Source organism: Arachis ipaensis, chromosome B1, assembly GCF_059453495.1.
Source record: "Arachis ipaensis isolate K30076 ecotype BB chromosome B1, ASM5945349v1, whole genome shotgun sequence".
In the NCBI taxonomy this organism is placed as follows: domain Eukaryota; kingdom Viridiplantae; phylum Streptophyta; class Magnoliopsida; order Fabales; family Fabaceae; genus Arachis; species Arachis ipaensis.
Window position 1 is genome coordinate 147,243,766 of NC_142436.1, and position 19,339 is coordinate 147,263,104.

A 19,339-nucleotide genomic window follows, 5' to 3' on the forward strand; every position below is an offset into this window, starting at 1 on the left:
GTTATAGAGAAATATTAGGGAGTCAACAGAATTTGTGATGTATAGCCATTAATTAGTCATTATCAATATTTTTAATGGTGTGAAATGATATCTAATGATATAGTATTACCTATTTTTTTTTATAGTTAAATATTGGCCAAATTTCAATAAAAATATTGATCCCTAAATTTTCTCTTCGTTATAATCATTTGTTCCTAAATAATTAATAATATTCTTCTTATGTTTTTTTCTTTTAGAATAAGTAATCGGAGGTCCGATCACTTTGTACGGAATTTTTAAAATTTTTTAATATAAAATTAGAGAATCCATTTTTTTGTTGTAATTTTATTTTAATTTTTAAAAGAGTAAAGTATTATTTTTGTCCCTAACGTTTGGGATAAGTTCTATTTGTGTCCCTAACGTTTAAATCGTCCTATTTGTATCATTAACGTTTATAAAAGTGATTTAATGTTATCCTACTATTAATTATACTAACAAATCAGATTATATTTTCAATTATTCTCACTTGGATGTATTTATTTTCAATTAGGTCTCACTTGGATGTGTTTGATTTTAATATTATACCAACTATTTGTGTTTAGATTCAATTATGTCCCTAGAAAGGTGAATTATGTAAATGTTGTAGGAATTAGTTTCAACATTTGATGAACTATTTTTTAGAGTAGATCATCGATTTTATCCCGAATATTTGTATTCTAACTTTAAGAAGAGATTTTTAAAACTCAAACTAAAGCGCTCATGATGTGTAATTGACGGCAGGATAATATTGAATCACTTTTACAAACATTAGGAATACAAATAGGACGATTTAAACGTTATGGACACAAATAGAATTTACGCCAAACGTTGGGGAAAAAAATGATACTTTATTCTTTTTAAAATTTACAATTCACAAATTGGATCTTTCAATTTATATACTTTAATTTTTTTGTTAACTTTTAAACACAAATAAAAAAGTTTGAGTTTGTATAAAAAAATAGAATCATTTAATATTTGTATTTCTTTAAAAATCAAACGGTGTAATTTTTATTTCCTAAATTAAATCGTCCCACAATTTAAAAAGATACTACAGTGGTCTAGAATTTAAAAAAACATTATTATTATTAATCTAATATAAAAAAAAAAGGTATTCATGGAGTCATGGACACCCTTTAAACTTAAAAAAGAAAGTGTGTGTGATGCGTAGAAGAAAATGATACACAATATGAAAAATGGAGTTCTAGAAGGGCGTGGCGTCTATAGATTTTGATCGACTTGAAATGCAACTGCATTCTGCATCTTCACTATAATTTATTTCATCAAGTATGAGTAAACATTCAATATTAACGGAACAGAACGCCTTCTTTGAATTTCAATGCTTTCGAAATAGCAATGTTTGACAACGAGTCAGCACGTTCATAACTTCACATACACACCATCCTATTCTAATTTCCCATGACCCCATTATATGCCTATAAATAGAAGCCACTCCTCTCTTCATCAACCACACACTACAAACCTAACCTCACTTATTACCAACTACTTCTCATTCCTTTGATTCTTTCCCTTAGCTTCTTAATTCACAATCATGGCCGTCTTCACATTCGAGGATGAAATCACCTCCACCCTGCCCCCTGCCAAGCTTTACAATGCTATGAAGGATGCTGACTCCCTCACCCCTAAGATTATTGATGACGTCAAGAGTGTTGAAATCGTCGAGGGAAACGGTGGTCCTGGAACCATCAAGAAACTCACCATTGTCGAGGGTCAGTAACTACTCAATTCAGTAAACATACTATATATCTGATAATTATGTGTTGTGAATTGTAATAATAATAATGATATATATATGCAGATGGAGAAACCAAGTTTATCTTGCACAAAGTGGAGGCAATAGATGAGGCCAACTATGCATACAACTACAGCGTGGTTGGAGGAGTGGCGCTGCCTCCCACGGCGGAGAAGATAACATTTGAGACAAAGCTGGTTGAAGGACCCAACGGAGGATCCATCGGGAAGCTGAGTGTGAAGTTCCACTCGAAAGGAGATGCAAAGCCAGAGGAGGAAGACATGAAGAAGGGTAAGGCCAAGGGTGAAGCTCTCTTCAAGGCTATTGAGGGTTACGTTTTGGCCAACCCTGCTCAATATTAGAACACTTTGCTCCATCTTCATATGCATTTGTTTTCTTTTGAGCATGTTTGTGTGTGCGCATGCTTCAAGTAATTGGTTTTTTTTCCCATGTAATAAGAAAAATAAGTGTTGTCTTTTTTCATATTAATAAAATTTAATACCAAAAAAAATTTGAAAATTTGAATGATTATTTTACTATCTAAATATTATTTTATTTGTTCTATAGTTTATTTCGTTAATTCTTGTAGGATAATATATATTTTGTTGTTTCTTGACATTTTTAAAATCTTTTAAAATTATCTTTAATTTTGACTCGATTTAGTTTTTTTTAATATTTAAATAAATTTCATTTTTACCGCCCTCCTAATGACAACAAAATGCAATAGACCAATAGTTGAATCAAACAACAAAACCATCATGAATTTTAGTTGGTATCCAATTTCCTTCTTTATCAAACATCTATGTGGTAATTATAATAATAATAGAAAAAGATGATTAGGAATCCTTCAAGTAAAGTGAAATGGGTGTATGGAAATGGCGAGAAAGGTGAGAGCTTTACCTTGGAGTTGGAGAAAAGAGCACCAGTGGTTCAACTCAAAGTGAAGTGGAGTCGCTACTCTCGCCAGTTTACAAAAATAAGAATGAGGCTTTGAATAAGAGGGAGAAAAATTACCTTCGAGTTTAGAGTCGTCCTAGGATTGAATGAGAAGAAGAGTTATAGTGATGGTGACAAAAGAGTAGAAGAGCGGGATAAAGATGATATGATAAAGGTGGGGATTTTTTTTATTTAAATTAAATAAATATATAAATTACGAAAATATATAAACAATGACTTATTTACAAAAATATATTATGACACATATTTTAGATGCTGAGGAGTACATTGAGGAGTACATTCAGAAATGAGTATATTTTGGCATCTGAAACCCCGTGCTGTGATTGGGTGACGCCGAGTCATATCCTGGGTGCACTCGGGATGAGTAATAGGGAAGAGATTGGGTACTGAGTATTCGAGATATGCATAGAAAGAGTATGAGATTTCAGCACTCGAGATATGTAAATGCGTCGTGCTTGTGGTCTTAGCATCCAAAATACACTCACATGCGTATATAATGTCACAGCATCCGAGATTGCTGTGGACAATGTTTTGAAAATCGGATCGGACCGGCCGGTTCAACCGGATTGACTAAAAACCGGTCACCTAACTGGTCCGGTCCACCTGTAAAACCGTCCTGCAAAAAATTGATAAAAAACCAGCCGAATCGGTGGTTAACCGATGAACCGAACAAACCGGCCGGGTTTTATTAGGCACCGGTTCTCCCCCAAGTCATTGAATGGCGTTGTTTGGCGTCGGAAAAAAAAAAGAAAAATATAATTAACAAAACATATAAACCCTGCAGTCCCTCCCCCCTTCTCTCTCTCACACCTACCCAGCCTCTCGCTCTTTCTTTCGCTCGCACAGAAGAAACCCTAGCAGTCTCTCTCTCCCAAACAACCAGCAGCAGCCAACAGCCAGCGCTGCCGTCACCGACGAACTCTTCTCCTCAGCCAGCGTCAAGCCCTGCCGTCACGATCCACTTCTCCTAGATCCCTTCACCTCACATCGCCAGGTATGTTTGGAGTTGCTGTTAGCGTCGCCGCCTCTGTCCTCGCCGTCGTCGGCCACCCTGAAATCGCGTCTCTATCCTCATGTAGGGTTTCAATCCGATTAGTGTGCAACATGACAGTCTCATCAGACTCAAAAATCACTCCTTCATCACCATGTTTGACTATCCCATTGGGATAAACCACAACAAATTAAAAAAGAATTGATTATTTTTCATCAGAACAAAACGGGAAAAAGAGGAAGAAAAGATTGGTTTGTGAATTGTGTGAGGGTTGATATTGGGATGGGCTCTATAAATAGAGTTATTCGCCAACATATCTTGAGTGCAGAGACACCTAATCATAATACACATAATCCAAATTAAACCGTTGACTATATCTCAGATGTTGAGGGTGAAATTAGGGAAGTGTATATATCTTAGGTGCTAAGACCCCATGCTCTTTTTGCACATATCTCAGGTGCTTAGTATTCAATCTCTGCCTTATTACTTATCCCGAGTGTACCTATGATATGACTCAGCATCACCCGATCACAGCACGAAATTTAAGACGCTGAAATATACTCATTTTTAGGTGTGTCCCTCAGTATTTGAAATGTGTGACATAATATATTTTTATAAATATGTGATCGTTTATGTTTCGTAATTTATATATTTATTTAATTTAAATAAAAAAATTCTAAAAGTGAATATCTGCTTAATTATTTTTGTGTGAAAATATTTTTTTTTATATTTAGAGATAAATTGTAAAGTTCTATTTTTAATATGTTATAAAAATATTATTTGTATTTAAAATGTGATTAAATAAATAAATTATTTTTAACAAAATATTTTTATAAAAATATATTTTTAATATTTTTATTTAAATAGGTGTTTACGGTAAAAGAGAAAAGTAAAATAATAGTACAGTTTTTATGAGATCACAAGTAGATTGGGTGTCCGAATTGCCTCCATGGATACAGCTCCATCGATCAGCACTTGGAAGCTGTGACTTTAAATTTTTACCTCAATCTTAATTTCAAACCTCCTAATTTTAGATCTCTTTTAGTAGGGATGGTAAAATTATTTAAGACGCGAGGAAAATTTTTTTTGCGGCCCCGTTTTCACTATTTTCCGAAATGAGGTAATGACCAAATCAGTACCCGAAAGATTCAAACGCTGACATTTTGGTACCTCACTATTGTTATTGACAAAATGGTCCTTAAAAGATTTTAAAATTTGACAAGCGTACCCACGAGTTCACCGGAGCACATTTCCGGCAAACACAGTGCTGACATGGCCACTGCGTTTTGATGACATGGCAAATACCCTTCCCCACCCTAATTCTTCTCCTTCTCCTTCCCCCTCCCCAACACACTCCCCCCTTCCCCTTCCTGAATGCATTCTCCCCCTCCCCAACCCTAATCCTTCCCTCCCCCTCCCTAATCCTAATCCCCCATCTCCAACGCACTTCCCCCTCCTCAATCCAAAATCCCTCTTTCTGAACCCTAATCCCTTTTCTTAACTAATTCTCCAGTAAAACCAAGACAAGCTATTACCTTTACCAGAATTAATTAAAAACCAACATGCTGAAAGCATAGCATAACAGAAGAATACTACAGCATCAGAGTAGTTTTGAAAGAAATGGTGGTTGAAGAGAACAACAGCAACAACAATAATGGTGGGTGGGCACCAATAGGGTCTCCAATGAATGTGAATGTGCAGAGTAGAGATGACTCCCATTTGACCAACTTTGAGAGTTCAGTCAACGCTGTCTCCTTTGGCTTTGTGGCCACTGCCATCCTCATCTCCATGTTCCTTCTCATGGCCATCTTTGAGAGGTTCCTTAGACCCAACAACTCCGATGAATTCTCCCCCTCTGCTCGCTGGACTTCCACTGATCTTGAGCCCCAGATGGCCTTTCCCGGCAAGCTTGGCCACCCTTCACCCAAAAGTGCTTTCTTTCATGCCAAAAAGTGCTTTCTTTCATGCCAAAAGTGCTTTCTTTCTTTGGTGTTTTACTGATTTACTCTTTATTACTCTCACATTTTTCTGAGGAATGCTGATTGTTGCAAAGTGCTATTTTTTACTTCAAAAGTCTTGCCTTTTTTTTTATTCGGGGTAGCTAAATTTGGGTTTTGGATAATTCATGATGAGGATTTTCTGACAAAAGATGAAGATTTAGTTTCCTAATTCTGGTTGGCGATAGCAGTGAAGACGAAGGGGAGATAGAGTTGAGAGTGTGAGATACTGGGTTGGGAAGGGGATTAGAATTCAAAGGGGTAAAGGAAGGGGATTAGGGTTCAGAAAGGGGGATTTTGGATTGAGGAGGGGGAAGTGCGTTGGAGATGGAGGATTAGGATTAGGGAGGGAGAGGGAAAGATTAGGGTTGGGGAGGGGGAGAATGCATTCAGGAAGGGGAAGGGGGGAGTGCGTCGGGGAGGGGGAAGGAGAAGGAGAAGAATTAGGGTGGAGAAGGGTATTTGCCATGTCATCAAAACATAGTGGCCATGTCAGCACTGTGCTTGCCGGAAATGTGCTCCGGTGAACTCGTGGGTACGCTTGTCAAATTTTAAAATCTTTTAAGGACCATTTTGTCAATAACAATAGTGAGGTACCAAAATGTCAGCATTTGAATCTTTTGGGTACTGATTTGGTCATTACCTCTTTCCGAAATTTATAAATTTATTGAATTATCCTTAATAGTTTATTTCTCATATATATTTTTTAGTCACACACATACAGTGCCATCACCCTCACTGCGTTGTGCTTTCTATTTGCGGCGTTCCTTTTTGTAACTCTGCCGTCGTGTTCATTCTCCTCTCTTTTGCCGCATCTCCCACCTCGTCCACTACTTTGACCTTTGACTCATCGTTGCGTCCCTCCAATGCGTCATTTCAAAAAAGTCACCTCGTGTCATTTAGACTTTTTGTATAAAATTTTGCTGTTTTTGTATATGATGGATACTTACAGCTCTAATCATATGAAAATTAATAATTAGTTAGAACTATCAGATAGATGGGGAATGGGGTCCCCGCGGAGAATGGGGCTCCGTAGAGAATGGGGATGGGGAGCAATATTCTCCTACAGCAAAAAAAATTGGGACGTGAACGAGGAGCAAATCTGAGGGCGGAAATAGGGAGCAGGGAGGCATCCCGCATCCCCGCCCTGCCCCGTTGACATCCCTATCTTCAAGAGAATTATTCAAATAAAAATATTAAAAATATCTTTCAATAGTATTAGAATATCAGCATATTTTGTATTTTATAATTATTAATTACAATTAGTCATTATTAATACTTTAATAGTATGAAAATTTTACACACTTTTTTATAATTAAATACTAGTTAGCTAAATTTTAATCAAAATACTTACTCTTAAAATTTTTTTTATAATATATCAAAATCTAATACTATAAAAAAAAATTTACATAAAAATAATTATAAAATTTTCATTAAAGTGCCTACCTCTCTTCAATTCTTTACCTCATCATTCCATTGCACATGTCATTAGCAACTATAATGCCACATTTCTCATTTTATTATTGCTGATATCTCACTATATCGTTACCATCACAACACCATCTTCCACTCACCACATACCCACCCAATTGCAATACTTCCCTCATCACTACTCTCGCACTATAACGGTACTGCATTGTCTTAGCGTTGTTCACTCCCATCCATCAACTATATTGATATAGCAATATTTAAATAGAATATACATGATCGGTCATTATAATTTGGTTAAATCCAAAGTATACCTTGAATAAAATAATCAAATTAATGCTGTAAGTCGTATGATCATGTACTCCTGATAAGTAATCAAGATTAAAAAATAGGGTAAACTCTTCAGTTCTAACTTCTAAGAGAAAACTCGAAAATGGAAAGGAGGTTATTTTTAATTTCTTTTATTATACCTTGTTCTTACGTAATAAGTTTAGCTTGAGGTATAACTCATCTTGTTCTGAAATTGAGTTTTTCTTTGCCTGAAATAAAAGAAGTATACGTCAATTTTAAGAGAAATGTTGACATCAAATACATACAAATACACTCTAACGTTCAACTAAATAAAAATAAGAGATGAGTATAATGTTATTCAGAATGAATGGTATACTTTTTACGTACTTAGAGTTTTATATTTATAGAGTATTACCTCTTTCCGATGGTTGAGATATTTTCCTAATATTTTAGTAACAAATCTCAATCTGTTTCGAAAAAATTCTATTATAGTCGAGATTCTCTCTAACTGAAGTGGATCATACTTTATTTATTTTATTTGGATTGTGATTTATAGGTATAACTAGGGGTGTACATGGCCCGACCCAACTTGAAGACCCGACCCGACCCCAAACAATTTAAGGGCTAATTTAGTGTGATTTCATCAGGTCTAGGGTCGGGTAAGGGTCTCAAAAATAGACCCAGTCATTATTTCGGGTCGGGTCCGGTCATAACTCGGGTCACCCGAACTCGGCCCGGTGGCCCGGTCATCATACACAATTAATATTTTGTGTTATTAGTGATGGATGATGGCTATTCTTATGTGGAATTTAAATATTGTAAACCTTAATATTTTGTCTTATTAGTCATTATAAGATTATAAGTTAATGTTTTATGTTTAAAATGTATAAGACTTTACACTAATGCATAATATTATGTTATTTGTATTGATTTAAATATTTAGTGTTATTACTTATTAGACAATATTAGTATTAATTATGGTTATGCTTTAATTTTAGAGAATGATTGGTCTTGTTATATTTTTTTAAGTGAATTTTACTATGTGAATTGTGAAATAATGGTTGGAGATTAAGTGATTTTTACATGCTAAAGACCCGGTTTTCACCCGGCCCGAAGGTGCGTAGGTTTTATCGGGTCTAGGATCGGATTATGGTCTAAAAATTAAACCCGATCTATATTTCGAGTCGGATCTGGGTTAAGCTAAACCCGGTATAGCCCGGCCTATGTACACCCCTAGGTATAACTAGGCCGCGTTATAACTAATGAATCACAATCCCCAAATTTGACCTGTGATATTTTTCAATACTGTGATATTTTTTAATAAGACAAGTTGAGCTTTTGACCTATAAATCAAATCATGGTAATAATAATAGCCCCAAACTCAACTTGTTGTACTTAAAAAATAATAGCCATATTAGAAAGAAGAGTCTAAATAAAATAAAATAAAATAAAACTAAGAGTTATTATGAATAACGATAATATGATGAGCTTCCAAGTTGACCTGTTTAATTATTTTTAAAAGAATTAGGTTGAGTTTTTATGAAAATTGGGTTATAATTTGGTAGGATATGAAAGAGATACGATGTGTATTTTAACTCGAAAATATGAGGATTAGCCTCTAAGATCAACTTGATAATTTTAAAAATAAAGTTGGTGAAGCTTGTCATTAGAAAAGATGTTGCTTATATTGGTGTATTTTTGGATGAGCTTATAGTTAATTGTTTGTTGGATTGAGTTCGAATTACATGTGTTGACTTGCTTTGACTGATTTTAACTTGTAAATGCCGATTTGTATGAAGCGATTTTGATTTATAGTGTCAACTTGTTTAGATTAATTCCGATTTATAGTTGTTGGTTTGTTAGAAGTAACTTCGATTTATAGTTGACAGTTTGTTAAAAGTGATTCTAACTTATAGACGTCAGTTTAAATTAATTGGTCCTGATTGATAACTATCAGTTTGTTTTTGTATGCCAACTTTAATATTGATTTGTCATACTTCTTCTAGAATAAGAGTTCTATTAGCTTTCAAAAATTGATATAGCAATAATAGAAAAGAAGATTATTTATCATAGACTCATAGAGATTATAAAATGTAGAGAGATAATAATTGGTAAAGCATATATACTTATTCTCGAACTAACTGATGATAACTGAGTTTGCTGTGTACATCTCGTCCGATGATATTTGAGTGTTCAGTTGTGCTTCCAATCTATTGCTATTTTTTTCTGGCTCATTTAGTACATCTCCTATGTTAGTTATTTTCCTCCTCTCCAGTGTCACTTTGGTCGAAATATTTGTTGGTACAGGTCAATTTGTATATCTAATCTGAGGTCGAACTCTGCCAAGAAGCTCAAGATCTTAGAGTTATAAATTATTTGTATGGATCGAACTTTTTGTTTGGTTGCCTTTGGGGGTGTAACTTAAGTATTTTTTCATATTGAATAATTCGTTGATTTCTTCCGAAACAAATTATGGAAAAAGGATTTGAAATTTCGACTTTTTGATGTGTTACAATAAAATAAATTGGTTGCAGATATTTTAAAATTACAATTATTTGTCTTAGACATATAGATCGATTAAATAGGCATTTGATTTGGTGCATTGTTTGATGTGTGATATATAATAGATAAACCGATTTATAAGCCGGTACGAATGTTGTTTTATTGTGAAAGAGAGAAAATAAATGTATGACAAAGTATTAAATCAGATGCATTATTTATAAATATTATGAATTAAAATTTCGTGACATAGATATTGAAATCATCAACTTTTTTATAAGACACATGTTAACTAAACTTTTTTTTTTTTCCTTCTACGATGCGTAGAAAGAAACTAATAAACATAATATGAAAAGTGGGAATTCTAGAAGGGCGTCTATAAATTTTCATCCACTTTAAAATTTAAATGCCACCGCATGCATTCTGTTTCTAGTTGTGCGTCTGTTCAATACTTCACTAGAAATTTATTCATCATGTATGCGTGAACATTCAATATTAATGGAAGAGAACACCTTCTTTGAATTTGAATGCTTCCGAAATCGCCATCTTTGACAACGATTGATATTCTTCAGCCAAGTATATCTATCTAAGTTCGAAAATGGGATAAAATAATGCTGATATTAAATTACTTCCAACGGCAATATATAGTATCTAGAAAGAAAAAAAATTGTGAGAAATTAATATTTTTAGTCATTAATTAATTGACATCGTTTTACATAACAATTCAATTCCGAATCTTTGTTTATATATTATTTTAGGATAATGTTAGATAGACAAAAAAAAAACAACCAAAATTTGTCTTATTTAACATTAATTAATTATCGCAAAAATTAATGAATGCTAAATAAAACAAGTTATGGCTGTTTTTAACTGATTTTCTTTAGTTACCAAACATTTTCGTTATTTTATTGCTGGATAATTGTTAATTAAAAAAATGTTTTTTCGTTTAACAAAAATCAAAAGATGATATAGTTGTTTGCTTCTTTTTTATCGATAAAAATTCACAATTGATATATATAAACACTAACGGATAAAATAGTATTTAGAAGAAAAATGAAAATCAAAGACCACCCAACATAGCGGTCGTAGCAGTTAGTCAGCACCTTCACATACACACAATCCCATCTCCAATACCCATGACTCCATTATATGCCTATAAATAAAAGCCATTCCTCATTTCCTCTGCTCATCAACCACACACTAAAAAGCCAACCTCACTTATTACTAACTACTTCTCATTCCTTTCATTCCTTCCCTTATTAGCTTCTTAATTTACAATCATGGCCGTCTTCACATTCGAGGATGAAATCACCTCCCCCCTGCCCCCCGCCAAGCTTTACAATGCTATGAAGGATGCCGACTCCCTCACCCCTAAGATTATTGATGACGTCAAGAGTGTTGAAATCGTCGAGGGAAACGGTGGTCCTGGAACCATCAAGAAACTCACCATTGTCGAGGGTCAGTAGTAACTATTCAATTCAGTATACATACATACTATATGTGTGATAATTATGTGTTGTGAATTGTAATAATAATAATGATATATGTGCAGATGGAGAAACCAAGTTTATCTTGCACAAGGTGGAGGCAATAGATGAGGCTAACTATGCATACAACTACAGCGTGGTTGGAGGAGTGGCGCTGCCTCCCACGGCGGAGAAGATAACATTTGAGACAAAGCTGGTTGAAGGACCCAACGGAGGATCCATCGGGAAGCTGAGTGTGAAGTTCCACTCGAAAGGAGATGCGAAGCCAGAGGAGGAAGACATGAAGAAGGGAAAGGCCAAGGGTGAAGCTCTCTTCAAGGCTATTGAGGGTTACGTCTTGGCCAACCCTGCTCAATATTAGAACACTTTGCTTCATGTTCATAAGCAGTTGTTTTCTTTTGAGCATGTTTGTGTGTGCGCATGCTTCAAGTAATTGGTTTTTTTCTATGTAATAAGAACAATAAGTGTTGCTTTTCTTTGTTTTTTTGCTATAGCTTTGTCTGGCTTCATAGTTCATATCAATAAAAATTAATATATATCAAAGAAATTTGAATGATTATTATGGTATACAAATATCATTTTAGTTTTTTTCAATAGCTTATTTACTTTCTAAGATAAAATATATTTTTTATTTTTAATATTTTTTAAATTGTTTAAAATGATCTGTAATGTGTAAATATGAATAAATTTTATTGCTAAAAATTTAAAATAAATTTCACTTCTACTTCTCTCCTTAAATGACAACAAAATGCAATAGCTGAATCAAGTTTCTTTCTTTACCAAACAACTATATAGTAATTATAAAGGTAATAAAACATTAGAGAAAAGGACAAATTAGTCCCTGACCTTTTAACCCGAGGACATTTTCGTCCCTGAGCATTGGAAAATACATTTAAATCCCTGACGTTCCTAAAAACCAGACCGATCAGTCCCTTCGTCCGTGAGCCACCGTCAGACCGGACGGAAAATGCTGACTTGGCTCCCCCTATGCTTACCTGGCTCAACGGCGTTCCAGCGTGGCACGTTAGTGGGTTGGAGGATTTGAAAACAGGACACATAAGTCCCTGTAACTCAAAACGACGTCGTTTTGAGTGCTGCCCCTTATATACAGTCTCGTCCCTTTCCTTGTGTACAATCTCTATTACACCCACAACCCTTTGACAGAATTACATAAAATCCTAAAGAAGACCAAAGATCAAAGACAGAAATTGCTCTGTTTCTCCCTCCAAAAAAAACCACCATCCAGGCTGAGAAGGTTCCGACGTGCATTAGGTGTGAATCCAGTCTGATTTGCCGTCTTCGTCACTGAAGGTAAGAATCAGTTCCATTGCTTATTGTGTAGTTCAATAGTAATGAAAGAATGAACTGTTGTACGTGCATGGTGATATCAATGGTAAAAACTGTATGTGCGTTGTAACAGTGAATTTGATTCAATGTTAGGGCAAAGGAAAGTTCATGGTTGTTTTCTGTTCCTTAACTTTTTGTAGGAGATTGATGTATGAGTGTAGAGGTAGTTGATCGTTGATTTCTGTTCTTATTTTTTTCTCCAGATGGTAGATGTGTTTGTGGTGCCAGTTTTCCACCATGGAGGTAGTTTTGTTAGAAACAGTAATGGTTCCCTTGTTTATCAGAATGGAAAGGTAGAGAAATTCCCCGAAATGGACCTGGATTTTGTGAATTTTGGGGATTTGATCACACTTTTTAAAGGCTTGGGGTACCAGTCGTACAGGGCAGTTTATTGGTATGATCCATTGAGTGAAGATGTTGAGTCGGGGCTGCACAGTTTGACAGGGGATGCAGGGATCAATGCCATGCGAGAGAACAAAATGAAGAATACAAAGACGAATGAGTTTTACCTGTACTTTGACCACCCAGTTGATGAGCCTGAGATTGTGGAGGATGGTGGAAACAAAGGCAAGAGTCCTGTGTTAGAAGAGATTCAGAGTTCATCTTCAGATGATGGATATGAGAGCACGGAGGATGAGCCATATAAACCGCCACCACCCGGATATGAAAGTGACAGTGATGATGGTGATAATAGTGCTGAGGGCAGAGCACGCAAGAGGAAGAGAGTAAATAAGGGAAAGGAAAAAATTGTGTCTCCAAGAAAGCCATCTGCAAAGAAGTCATGTGCCAAGAAGCCAGCTGCAAAGAAGACAGGTGTGAATAGGAATAGGAAAAGTTGGTTAAAGAAGGGACAAAGCAGTGGAATGGGGACATCTGAGGTGAATAGAAGGCAGCAGGCCAGTAGTGAGCCCAATAGGCAGGAGCAGGCCAATTCTGGGCCCAATGATCAACAGCCCAACAGAGGTCCAACTGTAAGGTTCTATGTCAGTGCAGTCCCAGAGGATGATGATGATGACCCCATATATGATTACCATTCTGAGGATTTACACACTCCTAACTCCACTGATGATGAGTCCAGCAAGCACACATTTCCTGAATTTGATGATCATTATGCTTTTGGAGAGGGCAGATTTGAGTTAGGGACAAGGTTTGCAACCATAGAGAGATTTAAAGAAGTTGTGAAAGACTCTTTCATTTCTGAGGGTAGAGAGCTTAGGTGGATTAAAAATGATAGGGAGAGAGTTAGGGTGGGATGCATGGATGATGACTGCCCGTGGTTAGTTCATTTATCATACAATAAATCACTGCAATGCTACCAGGTGAAGACTTACAAAAACGATCACACTTGTGCAAGGGACCTAGGAAGTAACGCTGTTGATCAACATTGGATTAGTAAGAAGGTGGAGAAGAGAATGAGTTCACAGCCTCACATGAGAACAAATGAAGCAATTGACTTTCTGAGAGAGGAGTTCTCACTCACTGCACATCCCAAAATGGTCTATAGAGCAGTTAAGGAAGCAAGGGAGAAGATAATGGGCAATGAGAGGGAGCAGTACAATAATGTGAGGGATTACTTGTTTGAAATTCTAAGAAGCAACCCTGGCTCCAGGGCAGAGGTGTGTGTAACTCCAATTCCTCAAGCCCCTCCACTGTTTGATAAGCTGTATATAGGGTTAGAGGCATGCAAGCAGGGGTTCAAGAGTGGATGTAGGCCTCTAATCCACCTTGATGGTTGCTTCCTGAAAACATACTATGGTGGACAACTCCTAACTGCAGTGGCACAGGATGTGAATAATCAATTTTATGTTGTTGCTTACGGAGTTGCAAGGTCTGAAACCAAAGAGTCTTGGAAATGGTTTCTTACCCTACTTCAGGAAGAGCTGGGGGATGTGCAGACTCATGGTTGGAATTTCATGTCCGACCAACAGAAGGTAACACTAACAACTATTTATAACAATTATTTCAATATGAATTCTATTGCAGTTAGACATTTATTCACTGAGGTGCCTAGTTTAATAATGCAGTTGTTCAGAATTTGTTCAATTATGTTTAATTGTGAAAACCTTTGTGTACTGTGTTAGGGATTACTGCCTGCTTTGAAGGAAGTGATGCCAAATGCACATCACCGAAACTGTGTGATGCACATTTGGAAAAACTTCATAAACCGATTTAAGGATTTGTACATTCGGGAGGTGGTTTGGGATTGTGCTAGGTGCACCACCATACCCGAGTTCAAAGAACAAATGGAGAAGCTCAAAGGTATTAATCAGGGGGCATGGGAATATCTTTCCAAGTTTGAGCCAGCAACTTGGGTGAAGGCGTATTTTTCCCACGGGCCAAAAGTGGACAACCTCACAAATAACATGTGTGAGGTGTTCAACTCGAAGATAGTCAACTACAGAAGCAAGCCTATCCTCACAATGTGTGAGGAAATTAGGTGCTATCTAATGCGGAGAATGGTTAAGCATAAAGAGCTACTTAGTGATTATACAGGAAAGCTTGCACCAGTTCAGCAGAAGAGGATGGAGCGTCTAATAAGGCCTAGCAATAAATGGTGTGCCGACTGGACAGGTGATGATGCACGCAAGCGTTTCGAAGTAACTCGTAAAGCTACAAAGGTGGATGTTGATCTCATGAGGCAGACCTGCTCCTGCAACAAATGGCAGCTCACTGGTTAGTTCTAATAAATGGCATTCAATGTTTTAATTTGTTGGCTGAATATGTTAACTTGCTGGCTGAATTTACTTTCATATATGGTTTTCAATATGTTAATTTGTTGGCTGAATATGTTAACTTGCTGGCTGAATTTACTTTCATATAGGGTTTTCAATATGTTAATTTGTTGGCTGAATATGTTAACTTGCTGGCTGAATTTACTTTCATATATGGTTTTCAATATGTTAATTTGTTGGCTGAATATGTTAACTTGCTGGCTGAATTTATTTTCATATATGGTTTTCAATATGTTAAGTTGTTGGCTGAATGATGGAGTTATATATGGTTTTCATGCTGTTAAGTTGTTGGCTGAATGATGGAGTTATATATGGTTTTCATGCTGTTAAGTTGTTGGCTGAATGAATGGTTAAGTCAAGTCTGGTTCATGCTGTTATCTTCTGTGTTAGGCATGCCATGTATCCATGCCATAGCAGCCATAAGGAAGAGGCATGATCATCCAGAGGATTATGTGCATCCATGGTTATGCATGGAGTCAATACACAAGACATATGCTCATTGTATTCAGCCAGTGCCAAGTGAGGAGTTCTGGACAAGGACTGAATATTCTAGGCCGGATCCTCCTATCATAAAGAGACCAATTGGCAGGCCAAAAGTACATAATAGACAGAAGGATCCAGCTGAGCCAATGATGCAACAGGGAGAGAAGTTGAAGAGGTCATTCAAAGTCACTTGTAGTAAGTGTGGTTCAACGGGACATAACTACAAGACATGCAAGGGCGCTCCATCTGATCCCAATTGGAAACCAAAGACAAAGAAGCCCAAAAAAGGTTCCACATCTCAGTCAATGGCAGTCATCCCACTGTCACAATCAGCTCCAAATGATAGTGTAAGTAATTTGCTTTAGGAGTTATATGGTTTGATTTCTTAACTATGATAGGAGTTTATGTGCTTACTTGAATATTTATTTACTAGTTCTGTTTTATATGTTTAGGAGTAATCTACTTGATTTATTGTCTATTTTGGTCAGGATGCTCCACCTAGTCAGGATACTCCATCTGTTCAGGATCATAACATAACTAATCAGCAATCCACACCTGATGTAAGTTACAATCTGTTCAATGTGCATGATTGATTATTGGGTGACAACCTTGTATAATTTGTATGACTAATTACAATGCTTGTCAACCCAGCTCTCAACACAGGTTTCAAGTGGTGTCATCCCAGGTCCTTCCAACCCTGTGGCAGCAACACCAGCAGCACCCCAAGTCAGGCCCGCACCAGTGACCAGAAGGACACCGTTTCGACCTCCACTCCAAGTTCCATCTACAGCGGCCCAAAAAACTCAAGCAGCTCCAGCGAAGATGAGGCCCAAGCAGAAGATATTCAGGCCACCAGCTCCACTATGCCCCACTCCACAACCCCCTCAAAGTCAGCCAAACTCCACTGGCCCACAACTACCTCAAGTCGTACCAGGAACAAGTGCATCACCTACCCAGGAGACATTAGCGGCAGCAAGCCCGGCCACAACCAGATTGTTCAAATTCATCCCTAATCCACCTACCATTGTGCCTAAGAAGTGAAGATCTGTGTAGCTTTTAGTTATGTTGATTTTGCAGCTTGGCTTATGCCTTGTATTTTGTGTTAGAGGCTTACTTTTGACATGTTAAGCTTCATCAAACTATTCAGTTTAGGAGACTTTTTTATTTTGGGAATATTTAGTAAACAGTGGCTATGAAAAACTTGAAATCTTGTTTAGCAATATAACATCATCTTTCTAAATTATGTATGCAACTACTGCCTCTAATTCCTCAATGTTTCCAAGTTTATTTAGATATTCAAAATATAAGTTTAACATACTAATATTATAACTAGAGTTCCATTTAGATTACAGGACCCATGACTTGCTAAAATGGCATGTTTCAATACACAACATAAACCTACAAAATGCCATTCTCTATCATGATTGCTATAGTTCATCTCTCAAGCACTAGCTACATAAAAGGCAACAACAACAGCAAATATAATTACAGAAAACCACAACGCTAATGGGTTTTTCTTCTTCTCCAAAGCAATAATTTTCTCCTCCAAAACAGCCATTCTTGCATCCAGTTCATCTTCGTTTTCTTCTTCCTCTTCTACAACTTCAACATGTTTCTCAACCAAATCTCTGCTGTCACAGATGCAACAATTGCTTCCTATTCTGGCAAGATGCTCATCGACCCAAACAAAAAATTTGCAATGAGGTTCCTTTCCCTGTCAAAATCACCAACATCATCTACTGCCCGCATCCATCTCAGATCAAACCAAAGCAAGAATTTTTAAACTAACCTTGTAAAATGGACAACCCAAGAAGATTCTGTTAGGGTTGCTTCTGGTCCTCGACTTATACATTATTGCATAAACTCCACAAAAACACCTAGGGGCGACGGCGTGATGGTCAGCATGAACACCACCTGCAACTGAGTTTGAAACAGAATTTTCTTCTCTTACTCCACTAACGCTTCTTCTTGAGGTTGATGATGCCCCCTTCGTAGCCATTACTGAACTCTGAACAAGTCTTCTTCTCACCAGCCACCACCATGAAGGAACGACCCAGACGAATTTTAGTATTAGGGCAGCACTCAAAACGACGTCGTTTTGAGTTACAGGGACTTATGTGTCCTGTTTTCAAATCCTCCAACCCACTAACGTGCCACGCTGGAACGCCGTTGAGCCAGGTAAGCATAGGGGGAGCCAAGTCAGCATTTTCTGTCCGGTCTGACGGTGGCTCACAGACGAAGGGACTGATCGGTCTGGTTTTTAGGAACGTCAGGGATTTAAATGTATTTTCCAATGCTCAGGGACGAAAATGTCCTCGGGTTAAAAGGTCAGGGACTAATTTGTCCTTTTCTCAAAACATTATTATGAATTCTTAAGTAAAGTGAAATGGGGATATGAAAATGATGAGAAAGGTGGAAGCTTTACCTTGGAGTTGGAGGAGAAGAGCACTAAACGATCAACTCTAAGGCAGCATTTGATTTTGAGAATAAGATAGACAAGATACTGAAAATAGAACATAATAAACAAAAATATAAAAATTAATATTTTTGTATTTTATTTGATGATAAACTATAATAAATTATTAAAGTTTAATTTATTTTTATTTCTTTCATTCAAAAAATTTGAAACAAAATATAATAATAAAAAATATAATTATAAAAAATTAACAAAAATAATAAAAGAAAAAATAAAAAATAAGTTGTATTTTTTGTTAATATTTTTATATTTTTTTGTCAAGATAAACACAAAATAACTAATTTAGTATTTTTAGACACAATGTCTCTATTTTATCTCATCTGTTAAATATAATTTTATGTCTCAATGTTTCTATTTTCAGTATCTCGTGTCTGTAAACAAACTTAACTTAAATAAAGTAGAGTTGATACTTGCTCGTTTTCAGAATCAAGAATGAGGCTTCGAATTAGGGCAAAAGATTTGATGGATCTCTCGCAAGGAGTTCCATCTGATGCATAGAACTATTTAAAGTATTTATAATACGGTGTAGTTTTTTTTTTCCAAAAACAAAGAATTTTATTCATTAGGAATAGAAATGTAAAAAAAAGCCCAACTATTAGGCTAGTACAAATAGAATTGGGGTTTTCCCAAGCATACTCAAAAAAGTAAGAAATACTTAATTTAAAATGGGAAATAGCACTTCAATGTGGGATTGCAGTAAGTTCTTGAAGAAACTTTAATGCAGATGCAGCGATGGAATCCGATGATGGAGATTCTTTCTCAAATACATGGCGGTTACGAGCATTCCAGACGCACCAGCACATAATAGCCGCAAGATGGAGGAGGTGAGCACCATTAACCCTTAACTGGAAAAACAATTTGAGGTGGTTCCAAACTTGATGAA

General features: G+C 36.2%; 3 protein-coding genes across 3 annotated transcripts; all 3 read left to right on the forward strand.

Annotated features, from left to right (window-relative positions):
* The first annotated feature begins 1,482 nt into the window (after positions 1 to 1,482).
* On the forward strand, positions 1,483 to 2,213 carry LOC107639463 (pathogenesis-related protein 2-like). The gene is made up of 2 exons (XM_016342969.3): positions 1,483 to 1,745; positions 1,835 to 2,213. Exons 1-2 carry the CDS (start codon positions 1,568 to 1,570, stop codon positions 2,128 to 2,130), a joined length of 474 nt encoding a protein of 157 aa, XP_016198455.1. The 5' UTR covers positions 1,483 to 1,567; the 3' UTR covers positions 2,131 to 2,213.
* Positions 2,214 to 11,100: 8,887 nt separating this feature from the next.
* On the forward strand, positions 11,101 to 11,977 carry LOC107639470 (pathogenesis-related protein 2). Its single transcript, XM_016342981.3, has 2 exons — positions 11,101 to 11,389; positions 11,484 to 11,977. The coding sequence occupies exons 1-2, from the start codon at positions 11,212 to 11,214 to the stop codon at positions 11,777 to 11,779; spliced, it is 474 nt and encodes a 157-aa protein (XP_016198467.1). The 5' UTR covers positions 11,101 to 11,211; the 3' UTR covers positions 11,780 to 11,977.
* Positions 11,978 to 14,903: 2,926 nt separating this feature from the next.
* LOC148578802 (uncharacterized) lies at positions 14,904 to 17,021 on the forward strand. The gene is made up of 4 exons (XM_088503214.1): positions 14,904 to 15,438; positions 15,888 to 16,327; positions 16,469 to 16,540; positions 16,632 to 17,021. Exons 1-4 carry the CDS (start codon positions 14,904 to 14,906, stop codon positions 17,019 to 17,021), a joined length of 1,437 nt encoding a protein of 478 aa, XP_088359340.1.
* The last annotated feature ends 2,318 nt before the right edge of the window (positions 17,022 to 19,339 follow it).

Excerpts from the sequence above, each read along its gene's own strand:
- LOC107639463 (XM_016342969.3), top strand. The coding sequence starts at position 1,568 with ATGGCCGTCTTCACATTCGAGGATGAAATCACCTCCACCCTGCCCCCT. Across the intron at positions 1,746-1,834 it reads GAAACTCACCATTGTCGAGG|ATGGAGAAACCAAGTTTATC; the intron begins GTCAGTAACTAC and ends ATATATATGCAG.
- LOC148578802 (XM_088503214.1), top strand. The coding sequence starts at position 14,904 with ATGCACATTTGGAAAAACTTCATAAACCGATTTAAGGATTTGTACATT. Across the intron at positions 15,439-15,887 it reads CAACAAATGGCAGCTCACTG|GCATGCCATGTATCCATGCC; the intron begins GTTAGTTCTAAT and ends CTTCTGTGTTAG. Across the intron at positions 16,541-16,631 it reads ATCAGCAATCCACACCTGAT|CTCTCAACACAGGTTTCAAG; the intron begins GTAAGTTACAAT and ends TTGTCAACCCAG.
- LOC107639470 (XM_016342981.3), top strand. The coding sequence starts at position 11,212 with ATGGCCGTCTTCACATTCGAGGATGAAATCACCTCCCCCCTGCCCCCC. Across the intron at positions 11,390-11,483 it reads GAAACTCACCATTGTCGAGG|ATGGAGAAACCAAGTTTATC; the intron begins GTCAGTAGTAAC and ends ATATATGTGCAG.